Here is a 17,516-nt window from a genome sequence, read left to right on the forward strand (position 1 = left end):
CACAGTATATGGTATAAACAATTACTATTATTATTATTATCAGTTACAATGACCCTTAAAGGAATTTAAACAGAAGGGTTGTTCATGGTGAATCAAACACTTAATTATAATTTGACAAAATATTATGTCCTGACAATACTTGCAACTTTTTTAATGCTTGAGTAAAATGTCTCCCTTTTGAAAATAAATAAAATATATGCTCTGGTGAGATTCTCCATCCGGTTTCATTTTTTAACCCTAATTCTGTAGATAGACAAATGTGCATAATATAAGTCAATTTTCATACCATGGTATAGCATGAAACGGTATACCGCTGCAACCCTAGTCTGTACCAATATAAACCTTTTCACTCCTCCTCTGTAAACTTACTGAAACATTCTTACTCTTCATGTGTGTCTACATTTAGGTCTTATTGTAACTCCTATTGCCAGTAATACTGCATAATGAAATCATCTACAGGCAAAAGAGCAAGACTTACCCCACTAAATAAGCCCACATTTATCCTAAAATAATCCTATTCAATATTTACATATGGCACTGGACTAGAGGTGTCTCCTGAGACAAGTTTTACCTTTACCTAATAAAATAGTTTTAACTCTATCTACTGATTCCCTTAACAGTAGCTAGCTAGCAGAGGCATAAAAGTCTATTTGTTTTAAATTTTTTATTACTGTTGATGTGTTACCCTCTCACTCATAGCTTTTTCTGGATGAAGGTTCAATCATTCTTGAGTTGCTGGTTGAGGTAAGAATGGTTTCTGATGATGATGATGATGATGAAGAAATGTGCTCTGAACATTACATGCACCACAAGTCAGCATCTAACACATGTTAAAACAGAGGCACCCACGGTTTTTCTGTGTAAAAACGGCTTTTGCCGGATATTGATGGATGTCAACACTCTAGTAAGTCAGCAACATTATTACATGCACTCCCCAGATCGACACACTCTGACTGGTGTACCTTGAATACTTCTGTTTACTGTAGGCTAACATTATACAGTATATTGTGTGCGCTATGAACATCAATTGAGCTGGTGACAGCAGCAATAATGACTTTTAGCATTAACAAAGTTTGAGTTACAGCAAGTTATAAAATTGGCTCAATCTTGTCATTGAGGTAACTTCCTAATTAGCTTAACGTTAGTTGTCTTTGTTGGCACAGCTAAGCACAAATGCTCAAGTGTGCTTAAACCATAAACAGTTTTTATCGTTTTAAGCTAAAGTTATTAACCTAGCTTACGTTAGCTAGCTAAATAAAAAAAAAAACTAACACAAAAACAAACATTTAAAGGTTATTTTTAAATAATCATGGTTAAAATTATAGCTTTTAAATGTTCAAACTAAACTACATAATGATACTAAAATTATTAAATACTTAAATTACCAAAAGATACTTGAGGTTTGCACCTCCTTTTGGCTTAACGTTACCGCTGAAGAGAAGACTGGAACGTTCTCTACCGTGGCGCATACCTTGGCGCACGCGCACCCCTGTGAAACCCATATTATAAAGGTGATGTCATGGAAAGGGCCACAGATATGTCTATGGGTCTAGGTGATATAGTGAATATTTATGATAATATTTTGGATGATGTTTATGATATTCCAATAATAACTGCTGTCAACATCGCATAGATTTCATTGTTTTTATGCACATTTATTATAATTTATTTACTTTTGGTCATTGTTGAACACTCATATGCTAGCACTAGCCTACCTGGAATTTTCTGCATCACAGTCAACTTCCAACCTCGCTCGTTTTAACGGAACAATATCATACAGCCATAAGGTAAATAAAATCGTTGTTTTACTTGGTTATAGCTTATTTTAGCACATCAAAACTTGGCCAATATAATACAGCCACACTGCTCTTCCTCTAGGCATGTCCTTTGACTCAAAGGCTTTGAGCAACCAATGAAAACACGGGGTCAACTAGGGTACATTTTACATGAAATCATTCTTATTTTAATATGAATGAATCTTGTTAGATCTACTTTCATGAAAATGTTTAAATTAACAAACAAAAAGGAAATAAGGGGGTGTCCGGCCTTTTTAGAGGTAAGCTTTAGATCAATTGTAAACTGAATGTGCTACTGTTATCTGTTCAATTCAAATAAATAAAAAAATGTTATGGTAATTTACTGTTGTTTGATATTTTCACATTTTATAGACCAAATGATTATGTAACAAAAAAGATACACCTTGCCAAATAATGAAACTAATAACTCACATTTACAACAATTATCATCATCATTAGTTCCAGCCCTAACTGACTGATTCAGTTACTGGCTGTTCACAGGTACAAAGTTAACACATTGGCCTACTATAGGTGAGTTCAGAACTAAAGTACTTTTCTGCTTTCACAAACAAAATAAAGGTGTCTGCAAGGAGTCATAAAATCCATGCGGAAATCACTGCGTTGCATCCAGTTAACAGTCACCGTTGTGATTGGAGTGGTAAGGTCTTTCTATCACAGGGGAGTCAGGAGACAGAGAAGTCTATGTTTGGCCTGCAGTAAAGCAAGTGCACATCCCTCTCCTGATAAACAAGCAGATTCCAGTTAAATACAAGCATGTACGGAGATCCAAGTAAGTGCAGGAAGGTCAGATCAGCAGGCCATGCCACTTTGCTATCGGCTGGCGGACTGAGCGCATCATCAGGCTCCAGTGTTTGTCTTCTGAACTCTTCTCCTTCCCCACAGTCAACTGTCCAATCAGACGTTTGGTTGATTTCCTAGTCATGCGAGTCTCATACACAGAAACCACAATTTTACACTGCTCAAGAGGAAACTCTGGCAGGGAGAACATGAGGACCTCATTGAAGACAGTTACCAGGCAGCGGGCCACTGCAGAGGTTTTCTGGTATCTCAACTTGCAATGGTTGCACTGCACACTGATCCGGGCGTAAAGGGCTGTACAACACAGAGAAGGCAGATTAGGAACTGAATGTTATACTGTATATGGCTACATTTTAATGGAGGCGTTTGTTACTTACCTGTATCTGAGCACATTTTGGTGAGGACCATTCTGACCTTTAACAGTCCAACCTCAAGCCTCTGAGAAGTGGGAAGAAACTTCAAAGACAGAAGCACCTCTCCTACAAGATCCTTAACACAGTTGGCAGCAACAATGTTGATCGTTGAAGCTGTTCATCAGTCAAAAACACTAAATATTCTCAGATTTCAACTTCTTCAATGTATAGCATATATAGAATATGTATAATTTTTAAAATCAATTTTAATTTGATAATTTTTTTTTGTTTCGAGTGGAGACTAAACAACGTTGAACCATTAAATAAATAAAGCAAGAATACAACCCTAACCTCTAAAGATGTATCAATCTATACACAAGGTAAACTGACCACTTCATCTAATGTGGCTGTTCCCTATTGGGAACCAAAAATGACATGGGTAATTGGGTTCATGAATGAACTGAAATTATTAATAATAATGGGAAAAAACACATGTTCCAGAAATTAAACATCCATCCATCCATCATCAACCGCTTATCCTGCGTACAGGGTCGCGGGGGAAATTAAACATAACAGTCAAAATAAAACTGACTCAATCTCAAGATAAAAATAATTTTACACAACATGATGGATTTTTTTTTTCCCAAGAAAATGCTACAGTGCTGCATTTTGTGTAATCATTTTTCACTTTAACCATTCAATATTTAAAATCCTGTTCTGTTAGTTTAGTGGTTATGGCTAAAAAATAGAGATCCGATGTTTATTTTGTTTCTAAACTGACATATATGATGTTATAATCACAGCCTACATTCTTACACATACTCATTAATGTGTATGTGTAAGAATGGCAGTCCTTAAATTCACCTCAACTAGAAGATGATAAAAACATTCCTATTTGATTGCATGTGTGTGTTTGTAATATACACAATGTATATACCTTCTGGGGTATCTGCAGATCTTCTTGTAGCTCCAGAGGGTAGGCGATGTTAAATTGCCCTAGAGGAACTTTTACCTCTCCTAACACTGCATGTCTGGAGAATTTATCAAAGTCCCTCACCTGATATGCACACAGACAATTGTGGGCAGTTTACTTTCAGAATCACACAGTAGACATTTTTTCTTTGCTTAATTCTTATTTCTTCAACTGACAAATTTATCTCCTATGATTTGAGAGATACTAATAGTGAGAGATGGGTTTGTGTACTGCATGACCTCCATCCTGAGGGTGAGATGATGAAGCTCTGTATGCTCTTGCAGAACGCAGCTGAACTGGTCTCCATATAAAGGATTACAGCTGCCTTTCACAATACGAGTTCGCCACTCCTGCAGCACTGTCCAAAGGACAGGTGCTGTCCCTTCGACCTAAGAGGGTCACAGCAGTAAGCAAGCATCAAATGAAAAGAGTTATAGTTGTATATCTCCCTAAATATGATGCCATGGATTCTTGGCCACTTGTTGAGTGACATAACTGTAGAGCATGTTAATAAAGACAAATTTACCTCCTCCTCCTCCATACAGCCTTCCACTTCCACTCCCTCTGAACCTGCCCACATGAGACTTAGCTTAACAAATAGCTGGAGGCTGCGTGTCTGCAAGTGCTCCAGAAGCCCCTCCACCTGTAAGATGGTGACCACCAACTGGGATTGCAGCTGGTCATGATAGATGGAGAAACGCAGCGATCCATCGACCTGGTATAAGAGGGTATGTTAGGAAAGACACCAAATACCTAATGTTGCTGTTAATATTGCTTGAAAATGTGAAATGCACTGCATCAAGGATTTCAAACATCTCGGTTAAAATGTCCCCTAAGACCTTAGATGTCAGGAATAAGAAGTAGCCGACATATCCAAACAAATTCAGAACAGGTGTCAGCAGCCAGACCTAATCCAGTCAAAATTAGAATTAGAAAACTTTTTTTTATGACCAAATTCCAGCAAGCATGACATTCTCAGCTAAACTAGGATGGTGACCCTGGTCAAGGGCATCACTTTGTGTTGAAAAGTGGTATGGACATAAGGGCCCAGATCAGGGGCGTGATGATTCTACTTGGTCACAAAACATGATGATACACAAGAACAAGATGAAAAGATTTTTTAACACTATTTTAAAGAAATATAAAAATCTGAAATATATGAGTGGAAGGTCTTGGGGTCATCCCCAAGAAAATTGGAGCGTTAAACACTTCTGGAGACATTTTCTGCTCCAATTTACAGTGTAAATGTCTTTATTCATATAACAGAGAAACAAAAAATTCAGCTGACAGGTGACAATGCAGTAATAAGCAGCTTGTTTTTTTTTTAGCCAAGTTACTTTTTTGGTGATGCACATTTGCTTCTATATTTAAAATGCATTGCATGTTTTGTATTGTGCAAATAAACCTTTCTCAAAGCATTTTCATTTGCTAGTTAACATTTCTTGGTGGAAGCTGTTTTTCAGAACATTTTTAACAAATGCTTTCACAAAGTGGTGGAACAAAATCAGCCATTTCAAAATGTGGTGGGGACATGTCCCCAGTGTAAATGACACCTATGATCCTGGTAAATATTACCTGCTAAACATCAGCATTTCATTGTTAGCATGTTAGCATGCTAATGTTAGCATTCAGCTCAAATGTGCGCTAATTCAACTACAATCTTAAAAAATTAAAAATAAAACAAAAAAACACACACCTGCTACCATGGCTGTAGTGTTATCAATAGAAAAACACAAAGCCAGTAGTGTGTAACGTTTCATGACAGTGTGCTATTAATCAGACCTGATTTTCTGATGATAATCAGACAGTATCAGCATCTTCAAAACCTCCCTTACATCACAATACTTGTGTGATTTTCATGGCCACTTAGGATGTAAATAAGCCATTTCATGTGTGAGACCTACTCCATACTCATTGAGTAAAACACAGTTTTAAGGCAGCCTTGAGTAGATTTTGAAAATAAAAAGTGCATAAACCTTGAAATGAAGTGAATATCAAAATATTGGAGCTGCTGTATGTATTTAGATAGTAACCACAGGATTATACAGTAATGCCGGCTGCTACCTTTTTAGTGGCCTGCTTGCCCGCGTCGCTGTCTCCCTGGCTGGATCCTGAGGAGGGAAACGAGGCCTGAGACAGACAGCGACTCAGCCTGCGGACCTCTGTGCCGACATCCTCCACCTGGGGAGCCCACAGACGTACACTCCATTTCTATCAGCTGTTTTCATTAACAACTTCACCACCTCCAGCTTTTATTTGACTTGTGACAAGTCGCAACTCTCTTTTGTTTGAACAAGCGTGCTCAATTGTCTTTATGTACATAGACTATGTTGCCTAAGTGGAGCAGCTCCACAGACTGCAGGGTCTGGACAAAATAACAGGAACTACTAACAATATAATTTTTCCACAATCAACATCAAATTGAAAAGCATTGGTAAATAAAATCTTTGTTGAACTTATACTGTTGAAATGTCATTAGCAGTCTTTGTCCTAGTTTTTCAACTCTTTTTTGCCCCAAAGTCCTACATTAACTATGTCCACACTGTCAAACACTACACATTGCTTTTAGAGTCATCAGGAATATTATTGACAGTCACATGGCACATGGCAGAAAGGAAACAGTGGACTATCCAAATAAAAGTTTTCAAACAAAGATCAGATGTAGGCGAGCATAAGATCAACACAGATACCTTACCCAACCTGACTCCTCTGGTAGATATAACAATAGTTTTGTTAAACACATCCATGTCAGGATGGTAATTTACACTAAAGAGGCACATTTCAGACTTAAAATTAAAACCAAAAATCATACCCAAGGTAGTCTTGAATTAGCAGATCATTTATATTTTATATATATATATATATATATATATATATATACACATTTTGTTTGCAGCTGCCATACCTATAAATGCCCTGTATTCCCGTAGATCTTCTCTACCAACCTGCATATTTTTGTTTTTTGTCCATTAGGCTTTATGATTTTTTTTTCATATTAAACTCCCTCTCATACTCTCTACACAAACCAACCACATCATTTCAAATTCAGCAACTTAACAAGCCAGTCATGCATGGAAAGACAGATAGTATATTTGATTTGCATACAGTTGGATTTTCCATGCACATATTGAGCTGATGAAGTTCAATATTGAAATCTGGAGTTTTTAAGTTACAATTGATTGTACTGACCTGATACTAAATGTGACTGTCCAGACACACATCTAGGAACATATGACAGAAAGGCTTCCTCCAAAAGCTGCCAACAGTGGCTCTGCTTCAGTTTTTACTTATCCAAACAAAGCCACATCTATACATTTGAAAGTAATCATCTGGTCAAGTCTGATATTGTATAGTGCTGCTTTGAACTCTGATACCCTGATACAATAGAAGAGATAGGACATATGGTCATAAGGAAATAAGTAAACAAAATATTTTTTTCCTGTCCACACCTTTCAAATCCATTTCCTCTTACCCTAGTCCTTGGAGCTTCTGCATGGCTTCCAGATGTTCTTGACTTATCCTCTGAGTACAGCAGATCACTGCTCACTACAGTAATAATCAGACACAAGTTTGCATTTTTATTGTAATTACTTTCTAGGTCAGACACACAGCATCATCCATATGTGCTGCATTGTTCCCTTATCCTAACTCACCAGTATCTTCCTCGATGTATGTAGTGTGTGTCTGTGTGCAGCATCTGAAGGCCTGCCATGCCAAGATACCCAGGGCCAACAGAAGGAGAGTGACCGAGATGCCCAGGATGAAGTACTTGACGGTGTCTGAAAATGGCATCCTCAGCTCTCCAGCTGTCGACAGCAGCCCCGCAGAGGCGGGATAGTCTATCAATATCACCATGACTCTCCAACTCCATGTGGCCTATACATACCTCTGCAACACAGGAGGACAGACCATGTGAGCGGACTATACTGCTTATAATAGAACTCTGAGGCCACATTATGGACCCTTTGGCAGCCATATTGGAGGTTCAGTCATAGGGCAGCAACAATAACAACAAAAGAGGATTTCAGATTATTGGCTAACTGTTATGATGAAAATAAAGTGTGTCAGGTTCAGTTGACACCAAATCTGAAGGATACTTCTTGCCTGGGGAAATGTATCCTACCTAGACCTGCATACATTCACTAAATGTCAAAATAAGGTTATTGTTCACCCCTCTATATATGTGTGAAGATTCTTTTGGATATTGGTCCAAATCAATCTTACCTAAGCTAACCTAAAAATATGTTGGGCGTCATTCAAGCCACATGCAACACTTTCTACATAGAGCCAGTCAGTCTGTCTCTTACGAAAAAAAGAAGATAATCTTGACCTTGGGTTACCTAACAAATGGATAGCAGCGCATCCTCATCAATACAGTTGCGTCAGTCAATCAAGCAGGCAGAGGGGAGCTTGCTTTAACTCAGCAACTGGCCCAAACAAGACCTGGGGAAACCTGTGTCATAGTACCCCTAAAAGTCCATTACAATTCCAACAGTTTTTGGTCACTGCAAGTAGCAGTAGTGAATAGCAACTGCAGTATTCACACATGTTAGCTGTTGCATGTTGGTATTAAAGCTTTGAATATAGCCCTGATCCAGGACAGTCATCCAGACAGTTTTTATGACCATCATGCAGGATTTGTAACAGGTAATCTGGTTGACTGAATACTCAATACCTAAGTAAACACAAAACATGCTCATGTTGACCGACCAGCTGCTCCTGTAGATTTCATACTAAACAGGAAAAGACATGATGAGTGATGGTGCACTTGGCATCTCTGGACACACTGTTTACAAGAAGTTTGTGACTTGTGACAATTCCAAGCTAACTGGCCTGAAAACCTTCAAGACTAAAAAAAAAGTAAAGGAAGTAAAGTAGTAGTAGTACTACTGTAGTGATGTAGTAATACGGAGATGACTGGTCATTTTAGGAGATAAACATAAAATGAAGTTCAGTCAGGACAACTTTCATCAAAGACTGATATTGCATGTTATATTTGGCGGTATGGCTCTGTTCTGAGCACACCTCTCTGTGGAAAAGCCATCAGGTAGGGAGAGCACCTCCCTGCCCATCCACATACATACATGGAAAACCAGAGGCAGAGTGCCGCAGTAAAGAACCCCTGTACAGAACAGAGCAGGCATGCAATTTACATTTTTAATCAGATACTAGATGGGCACTGAAGCATGGTGTTAAACGGGCCTGGGGCTGAAGACCATACTTTGTTATCAGGATGCAGCCTCTGCTGCTCTGAGTCGCCTCACGCACACGATCACACATGCGGGCTCACACTGTGACAGTTTGGCTTTTATTGTTGGTTTTTTTCTTTTACAGGGGTGCCAGTCAGGTCTCTCTTCTGAGACTTAAGATTTTTTGGCTTACTACACAAATGTCACAAAGGAGGCACGTATAAAATGTACACCCTCGCATTGAAATATACAACAGTGTGATAAGAAAAACCAGCACTCAAAGGTTCAGCTTGAAACAGAAGTATTTTATCAAACCACAAAAGAAAAGCAAATCTCAAAATAACACACTGCAATCAACTCAAAATGCACATCAGCCGCAGTTAAGTCTAGTTTAACTAAAGTAGAAACATAAATTCACTCCATCACAAAATATCATCAGAACTTCAGTCCATCACAAAGTATCAACAGAGGAGCCAAGGCCAAACAAAGAAAACCAGGCAGCGTAAGAAAGGGGTTTTGTTGGACTTACAACCGGAGACAACTGGATGGCGGTGATTATTGTAGCCTACTCAGCGGTGGTATAGAGGTGGAGTAGTTTGTGGCCGGCAAGGTGAAAGAACGCGAATGTTGATGACTCGAATGGTCTCAAGGGATTAACTACCTAAATTTTTCAGCTTCATCTAACAAACAGCGTGTTGCTCCGCTGCTTACAACTCTGCTTCCCTCGATCCTGTCTCCATTCACTTTTCCCCCCACCTGCTATTTACCGGGGGGGATTGAGCGTTGGATCAGCGCATGGCGAATCAGTGAGTCCGATTAGGAGAGGGTGTTTACAGGGCGGTGCAACCTGGCTTTGCAGGTTGCAGGTTGTCACACCACGCACCAACAGTGGCAAGCGCAGAGATAGGTCGTGGACGTGTTGAAGTGAAAGGAGCTCCAAGCTCCTGCAGTATGTGCAACAAAACCTCAAGAGTATAAGACAACTTTGTCGATACGTCTATTAAACGAGCATAACATAGAAGGGGTTAATTGATTCGCTCTGTCCATGTCTCTCATCCTTTATGTTATTAAAAGCACACCGCGCCAGCACTAGCTTGGCAAAGCTAGATGTACAATGAGCTGAATGAAAGCTGTCTGAAGTCTAACTGTTAAGCTTAGATTGCCATGTATCTGCAATCTGCACATTGTTACCTGCACTGAATTACGCAGAGACAGAGGGGAGGAGGACAGGAGATAGCTGCCTGAACTGTGTCTGTGTCACTCTATCCGTGTGCCCGATCGGCCAATACTTCTCGGACCCATAATTATTGTGCATCCCTATCAGATACACCCTGAAAGGTGGAGCTGGGATGGCGGTGGGTTATGAGCTTTGGATAGGAGCAGCGACGAAAGGCAGGTAGGCTACAGCAGCTTAAATAGTTGCCTTGTCTGGAATTTCCCAATGAATGCTCAGAGAGGAATCAGCGTAGCTGTCAGCTGATGTCCTGCTGAAGATCTGGAATGAGCAGAGCTTGACTACGTTGCCTGCCTGAACTAACGCAATGCTCGATAGTATGATTTTTCAGGGAAAAAATGCTGATATGTAGATTTAGGTTTCTCAAATGTGAGGACATGCTGCTTTTTGTTATCACTGTAAACAGAATACTTTTGGGTTTTGGACTGTTGTTCTGACTAAACTTATTTAAAATAGTCAACTTGAGCTCAGGGAAACTGTGAGTGAAACTGTGTGAATTTTTGTGGATAAATAGACAATTTAACAAACCATGAAAATAATTGTTAGCTGCAGCCCAAATAGGGACGTTATTTTGTTCATTTACGCCCCTATGTGAACATTTCTCAGTTCCAAGGAGTTAGGAGTGGTAATACGAAGTAAGAAAGAAAAACTGGACATTTAAAGATGGCACACTGGTAAACAGTCAAAGTATATCAAGATCACAGCCTTATGTAGTATTAATAGGTGTAAATACTGTGATAAAATGAATGATGGCTTAATTCTGTTAAACTGCGCCAGTTTCAGGGTCCTGAAATAACCGCAGTGAAGTTAGTTTTAAGTTGGATATTCGACAGAAATTCACCCAGGATCCGGTAACGGCTTCTAACTCAGTTCACCCAGTGTCGGCAGTATAAGTGCGGTTAGCTCACCTCTGATAGCTCGCTTTTAACCTTAAACACCGGGGGTTAGTTTAGGGACCATCAATAAATTACAATTGTTAAAACAGTGTTACAGGAAAATCATCATTTATTTCAATAGCTTCCATCTCATGACATCAAACCAATGCCGAACTGTAGAGCTACACTGTGCAAATGAGAAACACCTCTTCATATTATATTTGAGTGCCTATCCAAATTTATATTAATATTATTAATAATTTATGGAAAATAATGCTTTTTTTTTTCAATGGCTTCCATGTCATGTGATCCATCCATCCATCATCAACCGCTTATCCTGTGTACAGGGTTGCGGGGGGTTGGAGCCAATCCCAAATGACATCGGGCGAAAAGGCGGGGTACACCCTGGACAGGTTGCCAGTCCATCGCAGGGCCACACAGACAAACAACCACTCACACTCACACCTAAGGACAATTTAGGATCACCAATTAACCTAGTCCGCATGTCTTTGGACAGTGGGAGGAAGCCGGAGCACCTGGAGAGAACCCATGCGGAGAACATGCAAACTCCACACAGAAAGGCCGGGGCAACTGGGGTTTGAACCCACGACTTTCTTGCTATGAGGCGACAGTGCTAACCACTGCATCACCGCGCCACCCTGAAATTACATTTGAATCCACATTTTATTTTATATAAATGTTTATTAATAATTTTGGTTAAAAAAAAGGCTTTCCTTTTTTTATAGCTTCCATGTGATGTCATTCAGTGACTCCAGACCTTTGCTGAAATGTAGTATTACACTAGACCAATGAAGCACATCTTTCAATCTTAGATTTGAGTACTTATTCTTATTTCTATTAATATTTTTTGGAAAAGACAGCTTTATTTCAATGTCATGTTGCCTAGTGACTCCAACCCTTTGCTCAAATGTAGTACTTCATTAGACAAATGAGACACCCCTCTTCATATCAGATTTGAGTGCTTTTTCATATGCTAGTACATTCTCAGCAGTCTGGTGTTACGACAGCAGACTTCTATATCTTTTCCTAGAAGAAAGCAGGGTGAACAGGCTGCGGCTTCGTTGGTGCTGTCCTGGGCTCCTTGCAGACACCTCACCTCACAGACATCACTGATGCTTGGTAGATAGGTACCAATAATCTTCTGGCCGGTTTTAATGACCTTTTGCAGAGCCCTCCCGTCCTGGACCTTGCACATCCTATGCCAGATGGTAAGGTTTCCAGTCAGGATGCTTTCTATTGCTCCACTTTAGAAGTTGAAGAATTTGTCACTGACATTTTGCATTCTTAAGCTTTGTTTAAAAAGACTATTATTACTACTATAATATAGCCTACCTTTTATGACTGCCCTCTCCCCGTCCCTCATATGCATTTACAATGATGAGATGAATACAAACATTGGTTATTTGCTGGTCATACCAAATGTTTGTGAGCTGACATTATTTTTTCACCTACATATCTGTTTAAAGTATTTTAACACTTTCTTATTCAGGGAAAACTTAAGGATGAGAAAGCCAAACAGACTGAATGGATGTCAAGTTGTCATGGCAAGAGTCATGTGCAACCCAGTTAAAAGACGGAAGCAGGTGTGGTGTTATTGTTGTTAAGGTAAACTGAGGGGATTTTGTTTGATTTGAATTTTTGCCTTAAAAACTATTTCACATGGAAACTATGGAAAAAACCTTTTCCCCCAAAATTAGACTATTGAAAAAGCCCACCTTTCCATAAAATATTAATAAATATTAAGATAAAAAGAAAAAAAATTAATCAAATCTAATATGAAGAGATGTGTTTGATTTTCCTTGTGTAGTACTACAATCCGGCATTGGTTTGGAGTCCATGAATCACATGACATGGAAGCTATTGAAAAAAAATGCATTTTTTACACAAATTATAAATAATATTAATATAAAATAAAACAAGTCTTTAAATCTAATATGAAGAGGTGTGTCTGACTTGCCTAGTGTAGTACTACAATCCAGCATTGGTTTGGAGTTGGTAGGTCACATGACATGGAAGCTATTGAAAAAATAATTCCTTTTTTGCATAAATTATTAATAACTATTAAGTTAAATAAAACAAGTACGCAAATCTAAAATGAAGAGGTGTGTCTGATTTGCCTAGTGTAGTACAACAATTCGGCATTGGTTTGGAGTACATGAATCACATGACATGGAAGCTATAGAAAAAAAATGCATTTTTTACACAAATTATTAATAAATATTAATATAAAATAAAACAAGTCTTTAAATCTAACATGAAGAGGTGTGTCTCATTTGCCTAGTGTAGTACAATAATTCGGCATTGGTTTGGAGTCCGTGGATCACATGACATGGAAGATATTGAAAAAAAAAGCATTATTTTCCATAAATTATTAATAAATATTTATATAAATTTGGATATGCACTCAAATATAATATGAAGATCACATGACATGGAAGCTATTGAAATAAATTATGATTTTCCCGTAACACTGTTTTAACAATTGTAATTTATTGATGGTCCCTAAACTAACCCCCGGTGGTTAAAGGCGAGCTATCGGAAATGCGCAAACCACACTTATACTGCCGACACTGGGTGAACTGAGTTAGAAGCCGTCACCGGATCCTGGGTAAATGTCAGTCGAATATGCAACTTAACACTAACTTCACCGCGGTCCTGGTCCTGAAATAGGAGAACTCCGACAGGATCGGTCAGGATGAACTGACAGCAGCCTCTCTAATCATGAAAGTAATTCGTCAAAGCACAAACACATAGTCTATAGAAATCTATTTATGCATGATCCATTAGGGGAGCTACCGTTTTGTTAAGAAGAGCCGAGCTCCCCCGTACTTTGCACACTGCATACAATGTCGAACATTGGATTCCCGCAACAGGAATTTACGTTACTCTTTTACTAATGGATTTGTTTTTCTGCTGCCGAAATGTTTCGCGGTGTTGGTGAATTATTTAAAAAACAAAAACAAACTAGTATTTCTATTAAAACAAAGAAAGTTGGCATAACACACTTCCACAATTCAACTATTGTACAATGTTGCACAAATTAGCTCAGAACCTTTCTTGAAAAGACTCGCGAATGGTGAATTTCACTAGTGTGCAGGCCTTCTGTTGCTGCTTTCCACTTGAACTAATAGGTTACATAATCACATATAAACATTTACCTGTAGTAAAGTAACCTGTAGTACCTGTAGTAAAGTAATGAAAACTCCACTCATCCTTTTCTTCAGGAATGCAGAAAAATTGACTCCATGCTGAAGTCTTAAAAATGAACAGAAACAAAAGAACTTGTGCGCAAGAGAAATTCAAAGCAGCACCTTATCATATAACTGTTCCTTCTGTGTTTGGCACTCTAGGCACACTCCTCCTCTCGCACTCTCACCACACACCCAGCACATGACATCCTGCACACCATTCTTGGCAAACTGGTTTGATTAGATTTAAATGGCTTTCCTGGGAGCTTACCAAATGCTGAGGTCAGATATCGTTTACAAATGGGGGATTAAAACATTGCCATGCCCGGCACAAGAACTGCTATCAACTACTTTTAAGTGATACTTGTATCCAGTAAATTCAGTCCATTAGCTATTAGCGTGTTCTGAGTTGCACATTCAACTTCAGCACGGGTTCAGTGACATCTTTGCTTTATCATCCAACTGTACTCAAACCAGCTGTAGGCACAGGTGCTGTAAACTGGCAATGATAAGGAACACTCAACTCTCTTGCAATTGTAAAAGCTACTAAGTATGACACTAAGAGATGATCATAACTTTAAGTGACATTTGTCCTAAATGCTCTCCATTGTTGACATTATCTTCCAGACTTGTCACCTATTGTTTTGCTGCTGAAAGAGAGACACACAATGGGAAAGCGGAAATGTCCTTCAACACTAACAATTAATGTCAAGTAACCCTGCTGAAATACAAACTCGCCATTCCAAGAATGAGGAATAAAAACATTTTGACTAAATGTCTTTGTTTCTTTGTTTATTGTTGCTTACATCCTTGGAGGAAAAATATCCCTTTACAACTACTCGTTCATCTTATAAATCATACAGTTTGTGAGAAAAGTGAACTACAAAGCTGAAACTTCTTGTATCTCATTATAGACCTCTTTTACTAGAAGACACACTCACGGACACTCAAATGTGTATTACTGTTTTACCACAATGATGGTAAAGTCAAATCCTCTAAAAAGTACAGTACGTAGATTTTACCATACTTTAACTGTAAACTGCAGAAACTATACAATTCAGTACAGACAGCAGACAGAGTGCCACCACAGAAAATTCACTTTACTTCTGTGCGTCCTTACACACAAATGTAAACCTAAACAACATCTGTTGACTGACTGCTAAGGAGAATGCAATCAGTAAATTCAGTAAATATTAACTAATTAGAGGGCTTGGTGTCCAAATATTCATCACACGATTGGCTCATCATTCATCAGTTTATACCTTTAATTGTGATTGATTACTTTCTAGTAAAGGACTCATAATGTTGGGCCATAGGGAAGAAAGTCAGTAAGGATAGCACCAGATTCTGTTCAGTCTTTGAAGATTCTAAGAAAGAGGGGCCTGTCCTAACACGCAACATGCCCCCTCCCACACACCACTTATTAAGAAAAGGATCAGAAACTGTATTTAAGGGCAAAATATATTATTATTATATATTCATAAAACATTTTCAGGCAGCCCAGTAGCTGAAATAACTGAACAGGAAAATACATGGGGGCACTTTACCCCTATTCAGCCTTTAGAAGCATACAAACACACTATAATGTAGTTGTACGCAGCTGTAAGTACATTTTAAAGTATTTATTAATGTATATTCTTTGTCAAAAATTATAACTTCTCGTTTGAAGACAGATTTTATATAATTACTGTGTTTTCTATATTGTCATTTATTATCTGTTTATACAACTGCATCCACTTCTGGTTGCCCACAGGTGGAGTTTTAGTACTACATGGTAGTATTCAGCAGAGTAACTCTGTGGCCATGACACTTCAGCTTGGCAATGTAAATGAAATTTCTGCCCTAACGTATACATAGTTTAAGACAACCAAACTACAACTCTGAGGTTTTCTGCTAAGACTTTCTCACAAGTAGTGTCTGTTTGTCTGGGACTACAGCCGACCAATATGGGACTTTTAAGACAGATCCCAATTTTTTAGATAACATGACATAATGCAGTTTAAAAGTAAACTTTCTTTATTGTTGTAAATAGTACTTTGAACAAAAGTACTGCTGATTGCTGTGCTTTGTGGTGGATGTGTGGTGTTCCTGTGTGTTGCCATCAGGGGAGTTGCAGATTGCCCCCTGTTGGACAAACTATGCAACACTCATAATATGATTGAGGGATCCGTCTGTTTCTTAATTAATTGTAATTTATCAGCTGTTATAAACACTGATACTGATGTATCTGCAATTAGCTCATATCAGCAATTTGGCGGTCGGACTCTATCTGGGACAATGACTTAGATGTGTTAATATCAAATAATAGCAACATTTTATGTTTACATTTGAATAATGCTTGATAATTTTTTGGTAACGCAATGTGAGAGGTATGTAGGGCTGCACCGGCCCAACAGAGTAACCTCCTTTGTGTACAGCATGTAGCCTAAAGACAAGCTACAGCGCACAGCATACCCTGCTCATCTACAGTACTCAAAAACAATGTAAAGTGATCTTATAAGAAACTGAATACTGTAGCTGTCCCATATTGAAGTTGTATTTAGGTGAAATACACACAATTTCTACTAAAAGGTAGAGTTTGGTTAAGATTTAACACTCTGAGCCACTGAAAAGTTCATCTTTGCATAGCTGAAGCTGAATAATGGCAATAAAAAGCCATTAGGATCCGTTAGTTGTGCTAATAATCATCCTACTCAGTGTTGGGCCAGATACTCAGAAATTGTAATATATTACTAGTTACTTATTACTCCTTAAAAAAGTGGGGGGTTATTCTAACGTTGGACAGATTTGTGCAGCTTTGTTCATGAGAGGGAGAGAGAGAGAGAAAGAGGGAGCGAGCCAGGAGGTGCTGCACGAATATATTCTCCTCAATACAGCTTGTTAATCAAAAATGATTTTAAATACGCCTATAAAAAATTTGGAAAATCAATATGTGGCGGTCAGCATTGATAATTATCCAAATTATATGCTAATTATGGGAAACACTGCTCCCCCCCACCCCCAAACAAAGCAGTCTCATCATATCCATAACAGCAGCAAGGAGTGTGGTTTTTACAAAGCAAATAGTT

General features: G+C 38.5%; 1 protein-coding gene across 3 annotated transcripts; it reads right to left on the bottom strand.

The window, feature by feature from the left end:
• Positions 1 to 1,936: 1,936 nt before the first annotated feature.
• Positions 1,937 to 14,590, bottom strand: syt19 (synaptotagmin XIX). 3 transcript variants are annotated; one of them, XM_038705307.1, is made up of 9 exons: positions 14,443 to 14,590; positions 7,595 to 7,829; positions 7,414 to 7,487; positions 6,006 to 6,122; positions 4,468 to 4,656; positions 4,181 to 4,330; positions 3,906 to 4,025; positions 2,993 to 3,104; positions 1,937 to 2,909 (listed from the first exon to the last, which is right to left on the bottom strand). In XM_038705307.1, the coding sequence occupies exons 2-9, from the start codon at positions 7,794 to 7,796 to the stop codon at positions 2,602 to 2,604; spliced, it is 1,272 nt and encodes a 423-aa protein (XP_038561235.1). In that variant the 5' UTR covers positions 7,797 to 7,829; positions 14,443 to 14,590; the 3' UTR covers positions 1,937 to 2,601. The 3 variants fall into 3 exon arrangements, with proteins under 3 accessions (XP_038561235.1, XP_038561236.1, XP_038561234.1); XM_038705308.1 differs by having other exon boundaries at positions 14,419 to 14,559; XM_038705306.1 differs by lacking the exon at positions 14,443 to 14,590 and adding an exon at positions 9,660 to 9,902.
• Positions 14,591 to 17,516: the final 2,926 nt, after the last annotated feature.

Source organism: Micropterus salmoides, unplaced genomic scaffold, assembly GCF_014851395.1.
Source record: "Micropterus salmoides isolate LMB-PRFRI ecotype aquatic unplaced genomic scaffold, ASM1485139v1 Ms_hic_scaffold_8, whole genome shotgun sequence".
Taxonomy (NCBI): Eukaryota; Metazoa; Chordata; class Actinopteri; order Centrarchiformes; family Centrarchidae; genus Micropterus; species Micropterus salmoides.